Here is a 22,853-nt window from a genome sequence, read left to right on the forward strand (position 1 = left end):
TATTGTTTATCTTGAAATCTTGATCCCGATGTCCAATGTTGGCACTTTTTAAATTGGAGGATCAACGTTTTATCTCACAATTAAAGATATCCCTACAGGGTATTACCAATACGGGATATCGAAGTGGAATTAAATGAATCCGAAGATCTTTATAAGATGGAGATTAATGTTTGATCCTGAGTCCTGACATTCACAACACTAAAGTTCTGACTTTTGGTTATTTATGTTGCACAAACGTTTTAAACATTCATTTTTTCTGTCTGTTATTCTCAGGGAATAGGAGTAAAGGGAAAGAAAATGGCGCTGGTCTGGCATGAGAAAGCCAGTCGCACTGCTTTGCAGACAAGTTCGGTAAACTTAACACATACTCTTTTGGTACAGACACACAACATGACTACAGTCAAGGAAATTCAGAACAATGTTGTCAATTATAATTAAGCTTGAATAACGACTAGTTTATTGTAAACTTTAAGCAAATTATATTCTTTGCATGAAAATTTGTCTTATAGTGTTGACTTAGATATATAAATAATATACTACATGTACAGAGTGTCCCAATAAACATGGGAATTCAGTGACGAATTCGATACCGTCTTTTTAAATAATTCTTTGATTTAGTATACCTACTGAGAAAGCTGTAATCTGTAAGAGTTCGTCTGCGGCTATGTTCACATTTTGTTTGTCTATGTTTTGACTCCATATGGGTGTACTTAGTTTAATCAAGAAAATTGCAGTATACAAACAGAGTAAATTTGTCCGTCTACACCAAATAGATTATCAAGTACAATCGGTGGCAACAGAGAAATGGACCAATCATGCACGCGACGTCACAAGTGTCAAATATAACAAGGAAAACGAAATTTTATCACTTTAGTTGACATGTTTTCCAAGATTAAATACAAAAGTGTAAAACAGAAAAGAAAGAACACAAAATTGCACTTATTTTATCGTAAGATAAGCACTCTTTATTCCATAATTTTCATAATTTTATTGGACACAAAAACTGAATTGACACTTGTTACGTCAGAATACAACTGTACTGATTGTGTACAAATTCTACGTTGTCATCTATTGTACAAGAATCTATTTGGTCTACACTATTTATCTTGCGGAGACATATTCACATCTTTACAGTCTTTTACCCTTTTCATAAAATAAATCCTAGCAGACATAAAAATATCATGGCTTTTGAAATTAGGTATTACAATACTAATTCATAACAAAGACGATATCCAATTATTCACTGAATTCCCATATTTTTTGGGACACCCTGTATATTAAACTTATTTTTAAGTAAACAATTAACAATAAACAAATGTACTCTCCTAGACTGTACAAATATCATGATTCGTATAATGTACTGTTTATACCATACAGTACACACCTTCGGTTAGGTAAACTTTACACACACTATTGGTACAGACACACACACATGACGTTACCGCCCCCTGGTTATTCTACTTCATAATAGTTTTTACAAGAACAAGTTGTATTTTAAAGAACAAAATTTTGAAGTGTTTTAATTTTATATTGTTGCGTGGAATTAATTCGTGCTAATCTCAACAATTTACCATCATTAGATTTTTTCTCAAGTTAATCAATAAGCTAAATATTTGTGGTTTCAATTCTTAAAATTCCTAGATTTCATGTTTAAACCGACTACAGAGGGTTTCTGAGTTTATTATCTAGTTATCTTAGATATATCTAGTTGAGGTGTTAGTCAATCTACAGAATATTTTAAAAGCGAAGGTCTAGAATAAACGAGGGTTGGAATACTTGAGCACTATACAGAAACGACAGGCCCTCAACTAAGCTTCCCATGCGTTCTGCAGTACACTGACCGAAGTCCTATTTCAGAGTTTTCTGGTTATTACTGCATTAAAATAAATAAAAGAATAATTCATTAACGATAACTATTGAGCAAGGGTCGCGTCTTAAGTTTTACTTTTTTATCGTTTCACAGAGAATAAAATGTTACAGATTTGCAAACCTATACATTGGACTGGAGTAACAGAACAAATCCAAAGTTTACATCTCATAAACTAATTGATCATTCTCATACTACTCTAAATTTCTAATCTATATATTTTGAAACCTGATGGTGTAGATACTAGATCTTACATATTTCAAACTTAAACTTCTGCTTGATTTAACAGTTAAAAAAATATATATTTAACAGTTATATATCTAAGGTTAGTACCATCAGGTTGCGAGAAATATGCTCCTTTGTCTCTTAAAAAGATTCTATAGTGAGAATATGAATATAAAGACGACTTTTAGACTCTAGTTATGACTTGAAATAGTCAAAGATGAAGTATTGCTTTTATGTCGTCTTCCTAATTCTAAGTTTTCTGGTTCTTATACTTTTATTAAAAAATGTATTTAGTTAAATGCAGAAGTGTTTCTTGTGTTTGATAAAAGATAAATTAACCATTTTTATTTCCAACTCTATAAATTTGTATCCTCTATGAAACATTGATGCACTTGAAATCCTAGAGTTTATCATGAACGGTTGATTACTCAGGGTTGCTTAGTTGATCCGTTGTAATTCTTAACCTTGACTTTATACCCAACCTTAGAGCTCCGTATTCTGGTTCCGATATGGAGAAAAAACCCGGATTAATATTCAAGATATTATTCATTAGTTAAATATCCATGATGAATAATGTGACATGAACTAGGATAGGAATCAGTGGTGCTGGTAGTTCCTCGATATGAAAGGAACTGTATTTTTCCTCCCTATATTTTGCAACCTGATGGTGTAAGGACTCAATTTCTTTATTTTATGCGTTCCGGGTAAATTATCATTTTTCCTAATTATCTCTTGATCAGTTCTTAATTTAGTGTTAAAATGTATATTGGTGCTCTAATGTTAACATTTTTTCCAGTTTTTTTTAATACAAATTCTAATATTCAAGTTTTAATAATTGGTTCCAATGTTAAATGAATCTTAGATCAATGCTACAGTTTTCTTTATCCAAAACTTCATCTCTGGAACTCATTATTTATTTTACTATTTTATACTTATTCTATATATTTTTTACATATTTAAGACTTTTAACTTCCGGTAAATACTAATATGTCATTTCCGACAAAACAACTAAAACAATATATTAGTGGTTAACTTAAAAGTTTTTTATTTTTGTAAAATTTTGAAAATGCGCGAAAAATTTTTGTTTTGTTTTTGTTTTTAAATTGTACAAAGAGAAGATGCTCACAGATAAAGCCACAGTTAAAAGTCGAAATAGAAGATGGCGCGAAGCGGCCTAAAAGCCTAGTTATTTAAAAATCAATTAAACCTTTAGTCATTTTATTTATTTTTAGCTTTCTATTAATCAAATCACGTTAACATTGAAATTTGATATGTTTCCAATCAGAAAATTAAAATTAGAGGAGATATGACGTCACACAGTGGTACCAGTAAATTCGCATACCTTCTCCTTCTGCATTGGACCTCGCATTATGAATAAATTCTAAATTATGATGAGAATATTTGTTTAAAAAGTGAATGTAATGTATTCATTTAGTCATTATTGGATCAAAAACCATTGAAAACTAGGGAAATGATGCAACTATCAAAGGAATTGAGTCTTAGCTAAAAAATCAAATTTTCTAATCCTTATATTTTTGCAACCAAGACTGAATTCCTTCGTGAACATACAAATAAATAATATCATGAATTTTTTCTTTACTTCGAGCTTAAACCTTCAAACATTAGTTCATTTCTTCAAAGAAAGAACTTTTTTATTTCTTTGTACCTTCTTCTGTTTTGAACTCTTCTTACTTAACTGTTTTAAAATAAAGGTTTCCATTTTTTTGGAAAAATATCTATTTCGGAAATAAGATCAAGCGGAAAACTTCTCCGTAAATAAAGTGAATTTCCGGTTTACGTATCGTAAAACGGAAAACATTCTGTTTATATAATGGAAACTGGATATCCTTCCGTAACATTCCTTTTTTTCCGTAAATTTCAGGTCTACGGAAGAAAATCATTGGTTTATGGACCATTTACCGAAAGGGATATTTTGAAGAAAAAATCCGCACTTAAACCGTAGTATTTTTATTTCAACCTTTAAACTCTAGTTTTTAATCTTTAAAATGTAGTTCGTATTAAATTTTTTACTTTTTTTACTTCATTATTTGGTTCAACCTTTTAATCTTTGACTCTATTCTACTCTTGTTTCATTGTTTTTTCAATAACAGCGCTCTGGGTCCTAATTACATTATCAAAATTTACTTTTTGTCTTTTATTATATAAACTAATGATCATATGACGTAATAAAATATAATTTTGTGTCAACGAGTTGACTTACATCGGTCTTCATGGAATAGAAATAATGCCCTTAAATCCCATATAGTCCTAATTGACTAAAATACAATAAATAATGTTCATTTACATGTAAAAGTATTGGGACAACCGTCCCGAAAAAAAGGGTTCTTGGTGAAGCTAGCTCCAGGAGACTACAAAGGGTTAGGATGAGTATCCGACCCTAGTTAGAAACCTTGAACCAACCCAGTCGGAACAATGAAGGAGAGGTGTGTGCATAATGATAGAACACTTTTCTTCTTCAATTTACAATTCACCCTTGGAGAAGATTTTTATATACAACGACTAGAAAGGGGGGGTGGTCAAGAACGTAGAGAAAACTCTGGTCTGGGTCCAAGACAAGGAAAAGAACAAGGAAGACTTGTGGATAACGTGTCACATTAATCTGGGAGGACAGAAGAATAGTTGAGAAAATAAAGAATAAAGAATAAGAAAGAAACATGAAAATAATTAATACATTGGTTAACATAAAATGTTGTGTTAATCTGGTTTGAATTCGATTGGATAGGAATTGATAAGATAGGATCAAATGGAATCGGATTGTTTGAAAGATTTCTGAGGATTAGATTGGAATGTGCCATACCGAATAATATACACATATGTAAACCGGGAAGGATATAGGATCAGTTAGGACAGGATATGATTTTTAATGGAATTGTAAAAGGTTTCATAAATAGGAATCAGGAAAAGCACGAGTTATTCAGTAAGAAAATTAGGACAGGATAGGATAAGATTAACAGAAAAGACTCTTAAAGAGGGATAGAGTAGGAAAGGCAGTAATTGGAATGGAATGGAATGGAATGATTGGGATAGGTAGTGATGGGCAAAGTAAGGATCAAATAGTATGATAAAGCTGAATAGGATTGGGTAGGTTAGGATGGAATGTTCTAGACAAGGGTTGGATTAGAATCTGGTTAGGCTATTATAGAATTGGATGGGATAGGATAGGTTAGGATAGGATAGGATAGGATAGGATAGGATAGGATAGGATAGGATAGGATAGGATAGGATAGGATAGGATAGGATAGGATAGGATAGGATAGGATAGGATAGGATAGGATAGGATAGGATAGGATAGGATAGGATAGGATAGGATAGGATAGGATAGGATAGGATAGGATAGGATAGGATAGGATAGGATAGGATAGGATAGGATAGGATAGGATAGGATAGGATAGGATAGGATAGGATAGGATAGGATAGGATAGGATAGGATAGGATAGGATAGGATAGGATAGGATAGGATAGGATAGGATAGGATAGGATAGGATAGGATAGGATAGGATAGGATAGGATAGGATAGGATAGGATAGGATAGGATAGGATAGGATAGGATAGGATAGGATAGGATAGGATAGGATAGGATAGGATAGGATAGGATAGGATAGGATAGGATAGGATAGGATAGGATAGGATAGGATAGGATAGGATAGGATAGGATAGGATAGGATAGGATAGGATAGGATAGGATAGGATAGGATAGGATAGGATAGGATAGGATAGGATAGGATAGGATAGGATAGGATAGGATAGGATAGGATAGGATAGGATAGGATAGGATAGGATAGGATAGGATAGGATAGGATAGGATAGGATAGGATAGGATAGGATAGGATAGGATAGGATAGGATAGGATAGGATAGGATAGGATAGGATAGGATAGGATAGGATAGGATAGGATAGGATAGGATAGGATAGGATAGGATAGGATAGGATAGGATAGGATAGGATAGGATAGGATAGGATAGGATAGGATAGGATAGGATAGGATAGGATAGGATAGGATAGGATAGGATAGGATAGGATAGGATAGGATAGGATAGGATAGGATAGGATAGGATAGGATAGGATAGGATAGGATAGGATAGGATAGGATAGGATAGGATAGGATAGGATAGGATAGGATAGGATAGGATAGGATAGGATAGGATAGGATAGGATAGGATAGGATAGGATAGGATAGGATAGGATAGGATAGGATAGGATAGGATAGGATAGGATAGGATAGGATAGGATAGGATAGGATAGGATAGGATAGGATAGGATAGGATAGGATAGGATAGGATAGGATAGGATAATATTGGATATGATTACAGTGGATAGGATGAATAAGATAAGATTGGATTGGCTAAGATAGGTGGCAAAAGATTGGATTAGAAAGGATCAGTAGGATTGGATAGGATTCGATTGATTAGGATTAGATAGGATCGGATAGGATTGGATAGGATTGGTAGGGCAGGATATGATAGGGTAGGATTAGAGAATAGGGTTGGTTAGGGAAGGAAAAGATAGGATAGGATAGAATTGGATTGGGTATGATTGGACAGGTTTAGATAAGATTGGATTAGAAAGGATCGGATTAGATAGGATAGGGCAGAATTTGATTGGATAGGATAAGACAGGAATAGGATAATTTAGGAAAGAACAGGAAGGACAAGGATGGGATAGTCCAGAATAGAACAGGAAGGAAAGGGATATGTTAATCCAGGAAAGAACAGGAAGGACAAGGATGGGATAGTCCAGAATAGAACAGGAAGGAAAGGGATATGTTAATCCAGGAAAGAACAGGAAGGACAAGGATGGGATAGTCCAGAATAGAACAGGAAGGAAAGGGATATGTTAATCCAGGAAAGAACAGGAAGGACAAGGATGGGATAGTCCAGAATAGAACAGGAAGGAAAGGGATATGTTAATCCAGGAAAGAACAGGAAGGACAAGGATGGGATAGTCCAGAATAGAACAGGAAGGAAAGGGATATGTTAATCCAGGAAAGAACAGGAAGGACAAGGATGGGATAGTCCAGAATAGAACAGGAAGGAAAGGGATATGTTAATCCAGGAAAGAACAGGAAGGACAAGGATGGGATAGTCCAGAATAGAACAGGAAGGAAAGGGATATGTTAATCCAGGAAAGAACAGGAAGGACAAGGATGGGATAGTCCAGAATAGAACAGGAAGGAAAGGGATATGTTAATCCAGGAAAGAACAGGAAGGACAAGGATGGGATAGTCCAGAATAGAACAGGAAGGAAAGGGATATGTTAATCCAGGAAAGAACAGGAAGGACAAGGATGGGATAGTCCAGAATAGGACAGGAAGGACAAGAATGGGATATGAAGATGAAGGATATTATAATCCTAGATAGGGCAGTGAGTGTAATGCTAGGCCGGAAAAGGATAGAATGAACCAGGATAGTGCAGGAAGGAAGGGATAGGATTATACGGGATATAATAGGAATGAAAGGGATAGGATATAGGATTATCCAGGATATAGAAGGAAGGAGAAGAAAAGAGCAGGAAAAGTAAATAAAAGGTTGGAAAAGGAAGGGAATGAAAGGCGGATTAGGAATTTTAGGACGGTGAAGGAAGGGTATATAAAGATCACAAAAAAAGGTTTTAAAGTATTCGCAAGGAGGGGAAGAAACGTCTGGACGAGGAAAGGAAAAGATGTAGAACAGGATGAACAAGGAAAGGAAAAGTAGAATTAACTAGGATTGAAAATGAAGATGGACAATGAAAGGAACAGAAGGATAGACAAGGAAAGGAATAAAAGGATAGACAAGGAAAGGAATAAAAGGATAGACAAGGAAAGGAATAAAAGGATAGACAAGGAAAGGAATAAAAGGATAGTCAAGGAAAGGAATAAAAGGAATGGACAAGAAATTGAATGAAAGGACTAACAAGTAAAGGTGAGGTAGGATGTCAAAGGAAAATGAGAAAACGATTGAAGAGGAAGGAATAGTTTGAGGAATAAATATATTAGGATTGAAAAATTTACAATGAAAGACATAGTTGCAAGGATAAATCTATAGTATATAGGATTTACATGTGGAATGAATGAAATAAAAGAATGAATTAGTAAAATATGAATATAGCTCTAGCTTCAGCTAGATTTAGTAAAAACTGACTTTTTTAGCAGAAAGATAAAAAAGAAATAAGCTAAAGTAATCAATGGGAAGAAAGAATAACAAGATAAACAGATGAAAACAAAGAAAACAAGAAAAATAATATATAAAGATTGAGCTGAGTCCTTTACATTGCTGCTGTTATAACATTGTTATTAGTCAGCATATGATGAGGATTAACAAACTCTCTGGTGGGTTTCTGCTCAGACTTCTTCTTACCCAACTCCAGGGTTGTTCCTTTAGAAGCTCCGAACTGATTGTACGAGCTTCGCAGTACTTTAAGCTGACGACCTATCACTGAGTTTTCATTGTACTTCCCGTAAAGGAACAGGAATGCTATAAGAATGAATATAAGGATAATAACCATTAGACTGGAAACAACGGCTGAAACCACGACGGATGAGGATGAAACTGGTTTATCTGAAACTGCTCCGTCCGAACTGTGTCTCCACTCCGTGTGTCCCTCTGTACAGCTGGTCGTATTGGATACATGGCACTCATTATCATCCCAGGTTTGTCGGAGTCGGTCAGCGCCGTCACTACAATGCCCGGAGCTGGGACACCACGCGCAATCAAAGCTGGTGGAATCTCTGATATGGAAACAGTCTCCGCAACTTTTCTGCGCGACACATGTTGGAAGTGCGCGAAAGACCGCGACCGTGCGCGTGTTAATATCCACGTTCTCAATGTTGATCTTGTTATAGAGATGGAGTTCAGAACCATGAAGAAGGAACGCATCTAAACCAGACAAGGTGTAAGTCAAGATCATAAATAAAAAGAATAAAAGGCAATGTTCCTAAAATGAACCTTCAAAAAAATAATATTTTTGTCAAAATAGCGATACAATTATTTGGCTGGGATAAGGTTTCAGAAGTTAGAGCAGGGTTAGGATGAGATTTTCTATTATTTACCTGAAATACCGGCAACTGGTTCATGATCGTATAGAGCAGCTGTGGTTAGGACGGGTTGAACTTCAATATACACGAACACAATGTCTCCATTGGGTCGCAGTGTCACCTAAATAATACATTATGAGATTGGATGTTTCATTTTTTCTTTATTTTGCTTTTCATTATTAAAGGGACTGTAAAGGAAAAATGAAAAGGGATATAGGCTGAAAGCTAATCACTTTAGCTCTTGATCGTGACCCATGAAAGTTTTATCTGATGTTCCTGTCTCGAGAAATTGATATAAAACTGTGTAAAAATTATACGAAAGTTCATATTGTAAAATTTAGAAAATCTTAAACTTGAATCACGCGACCAGAACTATCACCAATGGCAGAGCAGTATACTGGTCACGTGTCTCCGCCTGTATCACGTGACCACTTTACTGCACTGCCATTGGTGGAATTTCTGGTCAAGCAATACGGACGTATAAATAATATTATGAATTAAATCTATAAAAAATAGAAATAACAAATATAAAATTAGAATTGGAGTAAACCTAAGTTACAATTAGCTTTCTCTGGGATATCATCGTTTTTAGATTGGTTGCATATTTGCTGAATTTGATCTTTTTAAACCCACTACTTTTATACAAAATTGTATAAATATTAATTTTCGTATAAATTTGACAAAGTTGTAAATCAATTTCTCGAGATAGGAACATCAGATATAATTTTCATGGGTCGCGATCAAGAGCTAAAGTGATTAGCTTTCAGCCTATACCCCCTTTCATTTTTCCTTTACAGTCCCTTTAAGCTAGTTTTTAGATTCAAGCAACTTTGGCTGAATCGGTGAAACTTTGATTGTTCCAAGTTATGTCAAAACACACGTTTCGTAACCAAATTTTTTTTTTTTTTTTATTTTGTTTGTCGGAAATTTTCAATGCTCCAAGACTGAATTGTTGAATTACCCAATATAAATCCCATTATAATATCTCATATTCTAGTCACTGTACTACTATACTTATATCAAATCTGCCATTGTATTCTATCCTATTATCATTTGTATTCTATTATCATGCCTGTATTCTATCTCCTTTGAAAGATCTTGTATAGTATATATATGGTTCGGGTTCAGCTCGTTCACCACTACAAGGTCATTCTACAGCAGAGGTTAACTTTAAAGTTCTTTCCCCAGAAACCAGTAGAAAACACCCTCTTTGATTTCTATCTTATAAATGTATAAAGGTTTCATGTTTCCGGGTTCGGTAGATTAATTATCAGGGTAGTGTTTAGGGGCCTGTACTTCCCCAATATCTTAGTTGGGGGCAAACACTTCCTGGATCGGAGATCGAATATCTAAACTCGGGAAAGAAATACTAGACACATTGAAATCAAAATTGGTTACCTTGGAGAATATATGGAGAATAAAAAGCGAGACAAGGTATGGATTCCAGGATTTGAAAGAGAAACGTAGAAGTACATGGAACCAAGGATAATATTGAGAGACATAGTTTGGAACCAAGGATGGGATTGAGAGACAAAGCTTGGAACCAAGGGAATGATGGAGAGACAAATCTTCGAACCAAGGTTAGGATGGAGAGACAAAGCTTGGAACCAAGGTTTGGATGGATAGACAAAGCTTGGAACCAAGGTAAGGATGGATAGACAAAGCTTGGAACCAAGGTTAGGATAGAGAGACAAAGCTTGGAACTAAGGTTAGGATGGAGAGACAAAGCTTGGAACCAAGGTTTGGATGGATAGACAAAGCTTGGAACCAAGGTTAGGATGGATAGACAAAGCTTGGAACCAAGGTTAGGATGATAGGACAAAGATGCAAACCAAGGGTATTATGTAGAGACAAAGCTTGGAACCAAGGTTAGGATGGAGAGACAAAGCTTGGAACTAAGGTTAGGATGGAGAGACAAAGCTTGGAACCAAGGTTAGGATGGAGGGACAAAGCTTGGAACTAAGGTGGTTGGAGAGACAAAGCTTGGAACTAAGGTTAGGATGGAGAGACAAAGCTTGGAACCAAGGTTAGGAAGGATAGACAAAGCTTCAAACCAAGGGTATGATGGATAGACAAAGCTTGGTTCCAAGGTTAGGATGAAGAGACAAAGCTTGGTTCCAAGGTTAGGATGGAGACACAAAGCTTGGAAGCAAGGTTACGTTGGAGAGACAAAGCTTGGAACTAAGGTTAGGATGGAGAGACAAAGCTTGGAACCAAGGAAAGGATGGAGAGACAAAGCTTCAAACCAAGGGTATGATGTAGAGACAAAGCTTGGAACTAAGGTTAGGATGGAGAGACAAAGCTTGGAACCAAGGTTAGGATGGAGAGACAAAGCTTGGAACCAAGGTTAGGATGGAGAGACAAAGCTTGGAACCAAGGATAGGATGTAGAGACAAAGCTTGGTTTCAAGGTTAGGATGAAGAGAAAAAGCTTGGAACCAAGGTTAGGATGGATAGACAAAGCTTGGAACCAAGGTTAGGATGATAGGACAAAGATGCAAACCAAGGGTATTATGTAGAGACAAAGCTTGGAACCAAGGTTAGGATGGAGAGACAAAGCTTGGAACCAAGGTTAGGATGAAAAGACAAAGCTTCAAACCAAGGTTAGGATGGAGAGACAAAGCTTGGAACCAAGGTTATGATGGATAGACAAAGCTTGGAACCAAGGTTAGGATGGATAGACAAAGCTTGGAACCAAGGTTAGGATGGAGAGACAAAGCTTCAAACCAAGGGTATGATGGAGAGACAAAGCTTGAAACCAAGGTTACGATGTAGAGACAAAGCTTGGAAGCAAGGTTAGGATGGAGAGACAAAGCTTGAAACCAAGGTTAGGACGGAGAGACAAAGCTTGGAACCAAGGTTAGGATGGAGAAACAAAGCTTGGAACCAAGGATAGGATGGAGAGAAAAAGCTTGGTTCTAAGTTTGAGATTGAGAGACAAAACTATAGAACTGGGATTGGCAAGAGTACGGTAGAATCAGATAGGATATATAGATTTAAAGTTCTCATGGCTTATAGAGGAAGCAACTTTAATATTTGGGTAGAATGTCAAGGCTCCAATTTAAAACTGTTTTGCACTATTTTGAGAATATTTATCACATAGTTTCTGAGGAAGGGAGGGGGGGGGNGGAGAGGCAATTTTAGTTATACAATGTTCCATCATGAGATACACTTCCGTCCTGTCTTGTTTTCAATCAATCCTCTTATTGTTATCCTTACTCAGGATACGCTCTTCTTAACAGCTATTTAACAATCTGATTTAGAAATATTGAACGTTGCTCCTTCTCCTAACATATAATTCAAGTTTTTAATCCTTTGTGGGTTAAGCAAATTTTTTGAAATCTCAAAATTAAAATGTAATCCCCCCAAACTAACGACCAAGCCCGGGTGAGTAAAGCTAAGTAAATATCAGGAAAAATATTTCTAAAGGTGCGCCTCTGCCCAGCCTCTGCTTATGTTAAGAATTACACTAAGGAGTATTAGAAAAAAATTCTCTAGATGTAAGGCTACGGTCTTTGAGGAAAACTAAAACATCAGGGAATTATACGCTTCTGCAAACATGTTCAAAGTGTGAACTGTCTTATAATTATCCTATTATTCTCATTTTAAACCATGCATATCTTGCATTAGTACAAGGTTACTTATGCCTCTCTGTCCTGTGTTATGATATACCCTGAGCATCTATCATTCACACACAGAACCCGGAAACCAGGAAGAGTAATCCTGACATTGATGAAGTTGAATGACTTTACATCTTTAATATTTGGAACCAACAAGGGATATTATTCATCCTTCAACTATTATATTGTACTCATTCTCTCAACCTTAGGACACATTTATCCCTCAACCATAGAACATACTCATTCCACAATTATAGGACAAACTCATCTCTTTATTATAAAAAAAATTCATCCCACAATTATAGGACAAACTCATCCCTCAACTCCAGGACAAACTCATCCCTCTACCCTGGGACAAACTCATCTTTTAACCCTAGGACAAACTAATATCTCAACCATAGGACAAACTCATTCCTCTACCCTGGGACAAGCTCATCTTTAACCCTAGGAAAAAAATCATCTTCAACCCTAGGACAAACTCATCACTCAATCCTAGAAAAATCTCATCACTCAACCCTGGGACAAACTCATCCTTCAACACTAGGACAAACTCATCTTTAAACCCTAAGACAAACTCATCACTCAACCCTAGGACAAACTCATCCCTCGAACCTAGGACAAACCCATCCCTGAACCCTAGGAAAATCTCATCCTTCAACCCTGGGACAAACTCATCCTTCAACACTAGGACAAACTCATCCCTCAACCCTATTACAAACTCATCCCTCAAACCTAGGACAAACCCATCCCTGAATCCTAAGACAAACTCATCCCTCAGCCCTGGACAAACTCATTCCTCAACCCTAGGACAAACTCATTTCTCAAATGAAGAAAATAAAATCGAGATGATTAAAGGGGGGGGGGGCACAAAACGTATTAATCTCCGGAAAATTTAAACATAACTTAGAATTGTAGTAGAACGCTGATTTTTTAATGTGAACTATAAATTATGTATTGTAACTGCAAAATTCAGTTTTATAAAAATCCGAGCAAAAGTGGTGGAAAATGTTCCTTTTTCGCATTTTTGCAATCTTGACACCATGAAATGAACTTGAATTTGCTTTAAGATGCTTTCAAACATGTAAGCCCTGAACAGTTTTGCACAAAAAAGTCTCAAATCCCCCCGCGCTTATGCATTTTAGTAAATATTTGCGATTCTTAGCTTTTTCAATTTTGGCATTATTCAAAATAAAAGTAGCATGCGATACATTAAACTACAGGTAAATTGGGACGAGGAATTCATTTCTGTGTTCAAAATAGACTTTGGACCGTTCTGATCGGCGCGCTAGTACCCAGATGTTACATTATGGGTCATTTTGCCACAAATTTTACATGTCGTATGTCGATTATTAGGTAATTAGGCACGGGGATTCTATTTCTTGGGACAAAAATGTAGTTTTAGCGTGCTAGTAGCCAGCAGCAATTATGTTTTGGGTCATCTAACCACATATTTTTCGAGTTGTATGTCAATTTACAGGTAATTTTAAATAATCTTATCTCTCATTTCAACTCATCCCTACTTCGAGTCAATAAAAACCTGTATCTGTATCAAGGTATACCTGGAGTTCAAGGTAAACTTAAAGCTCTGTATGTGTGTGTACCTACCTGGAAAGTAAATGAACCTCCTGCAGGATGCTCAGCAGGCTCCATAACAGATACATTGCTCCACTCTACAGTAAAACGATCAGGGAGGGATAAGACGGATATTGTCGAACTGTTAGATCTACTCGGGTCAAGCTACAAATAAAAATAATCTAAAAATAAACAAAAACTATGAATTATGATATAAAACTATGAATTATGATATAAAACTATGAATTATGATATAAAACTATGTTCAGTACTCAAGGAATTTTTAATCATTTTCTCCTCAAAAATGTTAAGTAATGCAGTCTGACATACAAACTGGTTCGGTCGTGCATGGAAATCCCAAGAAGTGACAACATTTTAAACAATCTTCAGCTAGAAAACAATCTTTTTATTGCCCTTGCTCAAAGTTTGTTTAGTTATTTTTATTTTTAATATTGCAATAAAATCAAGAACTTATTAAGTACAAGTTTTTGTGGTTTAACTAATCTGGGAAAATCTCCGGACTAGTTTCTCCGGGTTGGTTACTAGGCAGACGAAAACCTTGTGTATCATGGCTTTGAAACAATGACATTGAACCTGCATTGTGCATTCAAGGCAAGGGGGGGGGGGTAGGGGCCCCAGGAAATTGTCACGGGTTAAACTTTATAATTTTGTTGTTTAAAAGAAGCGGAACGTTGTTTATAAATCATAAGTCATTAAAAGTGTTAATACAACACGTTGTAGATTTTATTATGATTTATTATATATTAACAAATTATAATTAGGAAGTAAAACCTAAAATTATATCTCATTTCTTAAAAACATAAATAACAATTTTTAACTCTTTGGTCGTTAATTCTTCCATTTTTCATAGCTTAAATAATATGTAATTGCAATGCTGATCGTCGATCCATCCTTAAACTGCATAAGCTACTTTTTATTCATTTAAATCTACTCCTAATACGGAGAGGAACTAGCACTAACTCTCTTAGTATAAGGTTGAACTGGGCATTAGTAGAAGTTAAAGAAATTGGTTTGAACTTTAGCCCCCATTTTATATTCATAAATGTTTCTTTTCAAAATATTACAAGGCCTCTGTTACCATGGAATTAAAAGCGATTTTCTTAATATCTCACATTTTTTATTGTCGTTGTTTACACAGTGTACGTGTGTACGTACACGGTACATATATGTTATTCTTGAAACTGCAGTTTATTCACAGATTTTCAATATTCGTTTTTTTATTCTTTTTATTTTTATATAAATCTGATGTTTTCGTAATTTTTTTCTTGATTAACTTATTCAATTTCTTTTAAAAGCATTTTTTGTTTTCAAAATAACAATTTTTTTCTTTCGATTTCATTCCAATTAATTATTAATCAAGCGAAATACTTTTCAAATGAATTGAGTTTTTGCCACAAACTCAAATGTTCTAACCCCTATATCTTTGCATTCTGATGGTTTAAATCTATAATATTTAAACTTACATTATGTGATCTAACAGAATTTATATTTTAAAATATCCAAATTCTACGGTACTGTGTTGGAAAATTTTCTATTGTGTTTAGAAAATTTTTGTTTGTGGCAAAAATCAATCCCCTTTGTCATTTAGTCAATTTCCTTTTTTTGACAAAAGGCCACAAACTGAATTCTAATTAGTTCATGAAACTTTTTTCACGGTTAGCAGTTATACTGTTGCGAATAAAATTATAGATCTCCTTGAAAAAGTATAAAAATGTAAAATATATAAATATATATCCGCCCGCACAATATTTTCTATTTATGTATTGTGTGACCTCGGTTTAGTGATAATGCGCTGGTTAATGGCACCCCGTGTATGTGGGCATAGTGCAAGGATTAGAAAAAACCTTGGTATGGTATGTTATAATATATTATAATATATAGTTGATGCAAATTCATAAATGAAAGTAGTAAGGGCGGGGGGGTGTACTTAAAATATAAACTCTTCTTTCTTTCTCATACTTGTAAATTGTATAATTTTTAAAACGTGATTACTTATTTCCAGGAATTTATGTATATTCAGGAAATAGATTAAAAAAAATTTGAAAGATATAATTTTTATCAAAACAGATGAAATTGATAATATTCTAAACATATAATCGCTATTCGCTAACTCTCCACAAATTATAATTTCGAATGTCTGAATTTTGAAACCTGATGGCGTGAACTTTGAAATAGACTATTTGAAACAAAAAATTTCGTAATTTAAAATATCACAGGTCAGCGACATGAGGTTGCACAGATTCGAAATTTTTAGTTAGTGGTTCATGAATGTTTAGTTTTGTTTAGAATTTTTCTTCAAAGCTACTAAACCTTTAACATGATTATTATTACAAAAACTGGCTAAATACAATAATTTTCCTAAGCTAGGAACTTTTGTGATGGATACCCATAATCCCGAATGCTTAATCTCGATATTCATTGTAGGCACTTTTAATTTGAGAATCAATGATTGATCTTTTTATTTCAGTTATTCCTGCAGGGACGATAACCACTAGATATCAGATAAAGAGCAAACTAATCTGCAGATTAACAAAAGATCTTGAATTGATCTCGATATCCACAAAACAAAGCCTCAAATAAAATGTGTAAAAATTACCTTAATTCTAAGAGGTGCAATATACTGTGTTTTATAAATATAATCATGTAGACGGGAGGACAGGGAGAGGAATCCATGAGTAGTAATATGGAACTCGGAGATAAAATGGCCGTAGAACGGAAACGGAAACAGAGGTTTAATCAGCTCAGCTCCAACCATAGTATCGGACAAACCTAGAAAATAATAAAAATGAGATTAGGATGAATGCAGGAAATCCGGCACGGAGGGTAGGGGAGGGGGGGGGATTTGGGTGTCAACAGAAAGCGGAAACAATTTGAACTCTTTTAATTTCCTACTGGCATGAATTGTGTTTAAAGAGAAAGAATCATATTCATAGAAACAAAGCAAATATTTTTCAATCACAAATGATAGATTTAACAAACAATCAGAGGAAAAATACTTAAACATTTGTTTCTTTATAAACGTACAAAATCTAAGTGTGTAAAGTAGACAAAATTCAAGTTTTACACAAAAATAATGGTAATACAATTACCCAACATTATTTTGCTGAAAATACTATAGCTCTTGATCAACCCTCTCAGACCTCAACCTTTTAAAATGTAATTCCTATATATTTGCAACATGATTGTTTCGAATTTAAAACTTAGATTATTTGATCTAACAGAATTCTAGTTTGAAATATCTAAAATCTAGGAAATTGGGTTGCAAAATATCAGAATTTGTGGCAAAGACTCAATTCCTTCAGTGCTGCTTCTCTCTTGTACCTATATTTCATATTATGTATGATGACCCTAACAAGCGTTACTGTGTCAAATCTTTTCACTTTTCACATCTCCCCCCCCCCTTCAATTTTCAACTCTTCCCCCCCCTTTAACATTAAGTATTAGCAAATATTAACTCTGTACACACACAGATTATTTGCTTAACCTAGTTACTTAAACTCAGATCACCGTATCCAGTATCTTATAATAAGGTTCAAATTAGTATTCAGTATCTTATAGTAAGGGTCTAATTAGTATCCCGTATCTAATATTTTACTAAGGTTCTAGTATCCAGTCTCTAATAGTATACAAAGGTTCTAATTAGTATCCAGTATATAATATTATACAAAGGTTCTAGTATCCAGTATCTAATAGTTTACGAAGGTTCTAATTAGTATCCAGTATATAATAGTATACAAAGGTTCTAATTAGTATCCAGTATATAATATTATACTAAGGTTCTAATTAGTATCCAGTATCTAATAGTTTACAAAGGTTCTAATAAGTATCCAGTATATAATAGTTCACAAAGGTTCTAATTAGTATGCAGTGAAATTATCTTATTAATTTTTTGGTTAAGATCATGATTAATATCAAAAATAATTATAATTATTAAAATTTATTGGTCTAGTGAAAGCTTTCTAAACAAAATCACAACTTCTGCAGTATTATCCCACTTTCTGAAGTCTGACCAAACTTTATATAGAACCTAAATAACCTTTTCCGATCACAATCACATTTTCTGGAACTTTCCATTAAAACCTCCGGAACTTAATCACAATTATAGAAACAAAATAATAGTTGCTGGATCAAAATCACACTTTTCAGAATATCTTGAAGCTGTTTTATTGTATTATGTATTATGTATTATGTCCTGCAAAACTATTTTGGGCCTAAAGTTGATTATTTTCTTTTAGCATACAAAAATGAACGTGTATGCGCGCAGCTATTCATTTCTTTTAACTTGTACACCTCTCAAGCACACAATATTCATGCTGTGTATACAGCGCACATTCACGACACACGTCGTGCACATAAAGATGTACAAATCATGTTGAGTGCGCGCTAGGCCTGTCATGAAGCATAGAATAACACTTATTCAAGGTAATTAAACCAATATCCAGGTATCAGCTTTCATATAATATTCAATCTTACTCCAGATCCTATTCTTCTCTTAATATTCAAACCTACTATCCTTCCCTTGCTATGCAAACCTACTTTAAGTTCTATACTTCCCTTTGTATTATATATTTAATTAATCTTTAGATCCATATCAACTCTTTCCCGTGTATTCAAAGGGATTTTATATACCTATCTCATATCTAACCAATATCGGAGACCTTTTATTTCAAACTATTAATTGTGTTAGATCAAATAATCTTAGTTTGAAATATAAAAGATTGCAAATATATAGGGCTCAGAAAACCTGAGTTTGCGACAAAGACTTAAATTACTTTAATCCAGAATATTTTATTATAATTCTATGTTCCCTTTTCTTTAAGTCCTTTCCTTACTTTGGTATAATCCTACTCCAGTTTCCATTATGATCTTGTATTACAATCCTTTTCCAGGTCCTTCTTCCTTTAGTATATAATTCTGCTCCAGGTCCTATTTTTATCTTGGTGTTATAAAATCCTTTTTTCAGGTCCTATCCTTCCTTTCGTAAATAATCCTATTTCTATTCTATTTCAGGTTTTATTGTCATCTTGGTTTTTTACAATCCTTCTTCAGGTCCTAACCTTTTCTTTATTAAACAATCCTACTCCAGGTCCTATTCTTATCTTGTGTTATACAATCCTTCTTCAGGTTCTAACCTTTTATTTAGTAAACAATCCTACTCCAGGACCTATTCTTATCTTGTGTTATACAATCCTTCTTCAGGTTCTAACCTTTTCTTTAGTAAACAATCCTGCTCCAGGTTCTATTCTTATCTTGTATTATACAATCCTTCTTCAGGTCCTAACCTTTTCTTTAGTAAACAATCCTACTCCAGGTCCTATTCTTATCTTGTGTTATACAATCCTTCTTCAGGTCGTAACCTTTTCTTTAGTAAACAATCCTGCTCCAGGTCCTATTCTTATCTTGTATTATACAATCCTTCTTCAGGTCCTAACCTTTTCTTTAGTAAACAATCCTACTCCAGGTCCTATTCTTATCTTGTGTTATACAATCCTTCTTCAGGTCGTAATCTTTTCTTTAGTAAACAATTCTACTCCAGGTCCTATTCTTATCTTGTGTTATACAATCCTTCTTCAGGTCGTAACCTTTTCTTTAGTAAACAATCCTGCTCCAGGTCCTATTCTTATCTTGTATTATACAATCCTTCTCCCAAGTATTTTCCTTCCTCCGGATCAACCATTAATTACATACTTCCTCATTTTAACCAACTCCCATTAAATCCCGTTATTTTTCATCTTTCTCCATGTCCTGTTAAAGTCATATCCAAGTAAATAGTAATCTATTTGCTGTAAAAGTAGTAAGACTAATAATAATGATTATTACTATTGTTATGAATACCAAAATAACCTTCAAACACGACCTTTTCGGCACGCAAACGCGCTCACAAACCCACCTTTACAGGAGTATCATGAAAACGCGCGTGACCAAAATTCATATTTTTGCACGCTATAAAAATATATTTATGACACCAGATTTAATATCTGTTTGAGTCAGGTTTGTTTTTGATATTCTTACTTTGAAATCTGATATTAACGACATATTTCAGATATTTCTCAATATGCAGTTAAATATCAAATAAAATATCAATAAATATTCAGAGGATTTTTCGAACATAACGAAAGAACAGAGATAAAATGCCAATAGATAGAGTTGTCATGATCAGAATACTCTATCTAAAATCCTTTTCTTTCTCTTGTTACGCTTTTGATTTAAATTAGTTGTTTTTGTTTGTAAAGTTTAAATGACTTCTTGAAAGTGTCTCCTGTTAATCCTTGTAATGGAATCCTATTCTACGAAATTGATCTCGGGTCTGGTGTAAAGTATAATACAATGCCTTTAACCAATGTCATTGCGTGGAATCGTTAACGCATCATTGCGCTACGGGGTCAGTCTGCTTTAACCAGTTAATTAGTTGAAATAATCAAAATGTAAAGAAATTTATTTATACTTTTTGGCTTTCAGAATCGTATAAACAAGAAAAAAATTTGAAGTTTTATTGACAAAAAAGAACGCTTACCGACCCCCTCACCACCCTCCTACCCGGACGTCCTTTTTTTAATCCATCCTTCATATAAGATTATTAAATGTGAACTGTAAATTGAACATCATTTAGCCCCAAGGACAGAATTCAGTTAAACGTGGAATTAATATCATCAACGGTAATTTCCGTTTTCAAGAAAAACCCAACATGCTTCTTCTTTCCTCAGCTCAATGAATACAATACTGTTAATTCGTTCCTCTCGTTTTTGGTCTTTTAAAACTGACATTTTTCTGATTTAACTCCTCTTGGATAAAAGACAGAGCACCTTTTGATCCTCGAAATTAGATTTTAAATTTTCCAACGAACATAAAAAAAGAAATTTATACACAGATCTAGATAAGCTAATCAGTTAATTTATAAACAACTAATTAAACAAATCAAACTTTTCAAAATGTCGTCTTTCTCTGCCACTGTTTTGTGGGTGTCACTGTACGTATACAAATTTATATTGAATTTATAATGATGTAAAAGTAAAAAATCGTGATATTTGTTAAATCAAACATTTCCTAATTATTATCTCAAAATATGATCTTTATCATGTTTATCAAATCAGAAACCTAATGCCCTTGTACCTAGTACAAACTCATATTTTCCTTATTGAAGTTGGGTATTGTATGACTACTACAGGGATGATTTTGCAGTGCAAAAATGATTTTGCAGAGAAAATAAATGATTTTGCAGTGCAAATAAATGATTTTGCAGAGCAAAAAATGATTTTGCAGAGCAAATAAATGATTTTGCAAAGCAAATAAATGATCCTGTAGAGCATATGAATAATTTTGCAGAGAAATCAAAGGATTACGCAGAGCAAGTAAAAATTCGTGCAGTGAAAATGATTTTGCAGAGCAAATAAATGATCTTGAAGAGCAAAAAAATGATTCTGTAGAGCATATAAATGATTTTGCAGAAATATTAAATGAATACGCAGAGCAAGTAAATGGTTTTGCAGAGAAAATAAATAATTTTGCATCTTTGATCTCCAGACTGAAAAATACGACAGAGAATGGAAAAAGTTCGAAAAATATTGATAAACAAAATTGTAATAAGTGTTTTGAGACATAAATGAGGGGAACGGACGATAAAAATAGGATAAAGGGATACGAGAAGCTTAATTAAAATGGAAATAAATGAAGTAATAATAAGATTGAGAAAGCAGAATCAGTATAAATGATCGAGGGATGATATGTGGAAAAACGAATTTTATCAAATATGACAAATTGTAAAACACAATATTTGTGAAATTAATGAGAATTTGATGAATTGAGATTATATAACTCACCCTGCTTGATTTCCGCATTCTCCATGTCTATAAAGTTCTCTTCAAAAGAGTTTGCAATATTATTCTGATAGACTGACAGAGTGTAATATTTATGGTTGTCCTGCAGGGTTGTTGACGGGCCAAACTGATCCGCCCCCACCCCGACCACCCACAACCACGCCCACAGCATGGCTCTAGAGTGGAGGTGGGTGGAGCATGAAAGGAGGTGTATAAGGAAGGAAAGGATAAAGGATGAAGGGTTTTAAAGGAGTTGCTCCCACTGCAACACTGACTATACTGAACCCCTATACAAGGTTACGCAACTAGCGCCAACACTCTCAGGGTTCCCGAGATTAGAACCAGATTATATCCTACAGGCATAACATTGATTCTTTTGGAAAACAGAAAATATATTCGGACAAAAACTTTTTTAAAGAATAATGAAAAAAAATCGGAAGTGAATCGTGAACCCTGATAAAAGGCCCCAATGCCAGAGGTAGGATAGTGCTTGAAGCGTGTGATGCCTGGGAACCTTGAAACCGACCAGTTCCTACTCTAAAGACTCCTCTAGCTGGGGAAACAACCAGGAGATAAAGAGAGGGAACAGTCCCGGAGGGGGCAACAGTTCAAACCATTTAACTTGGATTAACGGGTTGACAACTGACAAGCAGTTCCGCAGTATTTACAGTTGGATCAAAATATAAAATAGTAGTTTTAAGG

At 34.4% G+C, this 22,853-nt stretch overlaps 1 protein-coding gene across 1 annotated transcript; it reads right to left on the reverse strand.

The window, feature by feature from the left end:
• Positions 1–8,063: 8,063 nt before the first annotated feature.
• On the reverse strand, positions 8,064–22,428 carry LOC111699135 (plexin domain-containing protein 1). The gene is made up of 5 exons (XM_023469715.1): positions 22,155–22,428; positions 16,934–17,106; positions 14,350–14,481; positions 9,141–9,246; positions 8,064–8,967 (listed from the first exon to the last, which is right to left on the reverse strand). Exons 1-5 carry the CDS (start codon positions 22,321–22,323, stop codon positions 8,357–8,359), a joined length of 1,191 nt encoding a protein of 396 aa, XP_023325483.1. The 5' UTR covers positions 22,324–22,428; the 3' UTR covers positions 8,064–8,356.
• Between the last annotated feature and the right edge of the window lie 425 nt (positions 22,429–22,853).

The sequence above is a fragment of the Eurytemora carolleeae genome, unplaced genomic scaffold (genome assembly GCF_000591075.1).
Source record: "Eurytemora carolleeae unplaced genomic scaffold, Eaff_2.0 scaffold37, whole genome shotgun sequence".
NCBI classification, from domain to species: Eukaryota; Metazoa; Arthropoda; class Copepoda; order Calanoida; family Temoridae; genus Eurytemora; species Eurytemora carolleeae.

Coding starts and splice junctions, on each gene's coding strand:
- LOC111699135 (XM_023469715.1), bottom strand. CDS start 22,323: ATGCTGTGGGCGTGGTTGTGGGTGGTCGGGGTGGGGGCGGATCAGTTT. Junction 17,107..22,154: donor GAATGCGGAAATCAAGCAGG/GTGAGTTATATA, acceptor ATTATTTTCTAG/GTTTGTCCGATACTATGGTT. Junction 14,482..16,933: donor TTGCACCTCTTAGAATTAAG/GTAATTTTTACA, acceptor TTTTATTTGTAG/CTTGACCCGAGTAGATCTAA.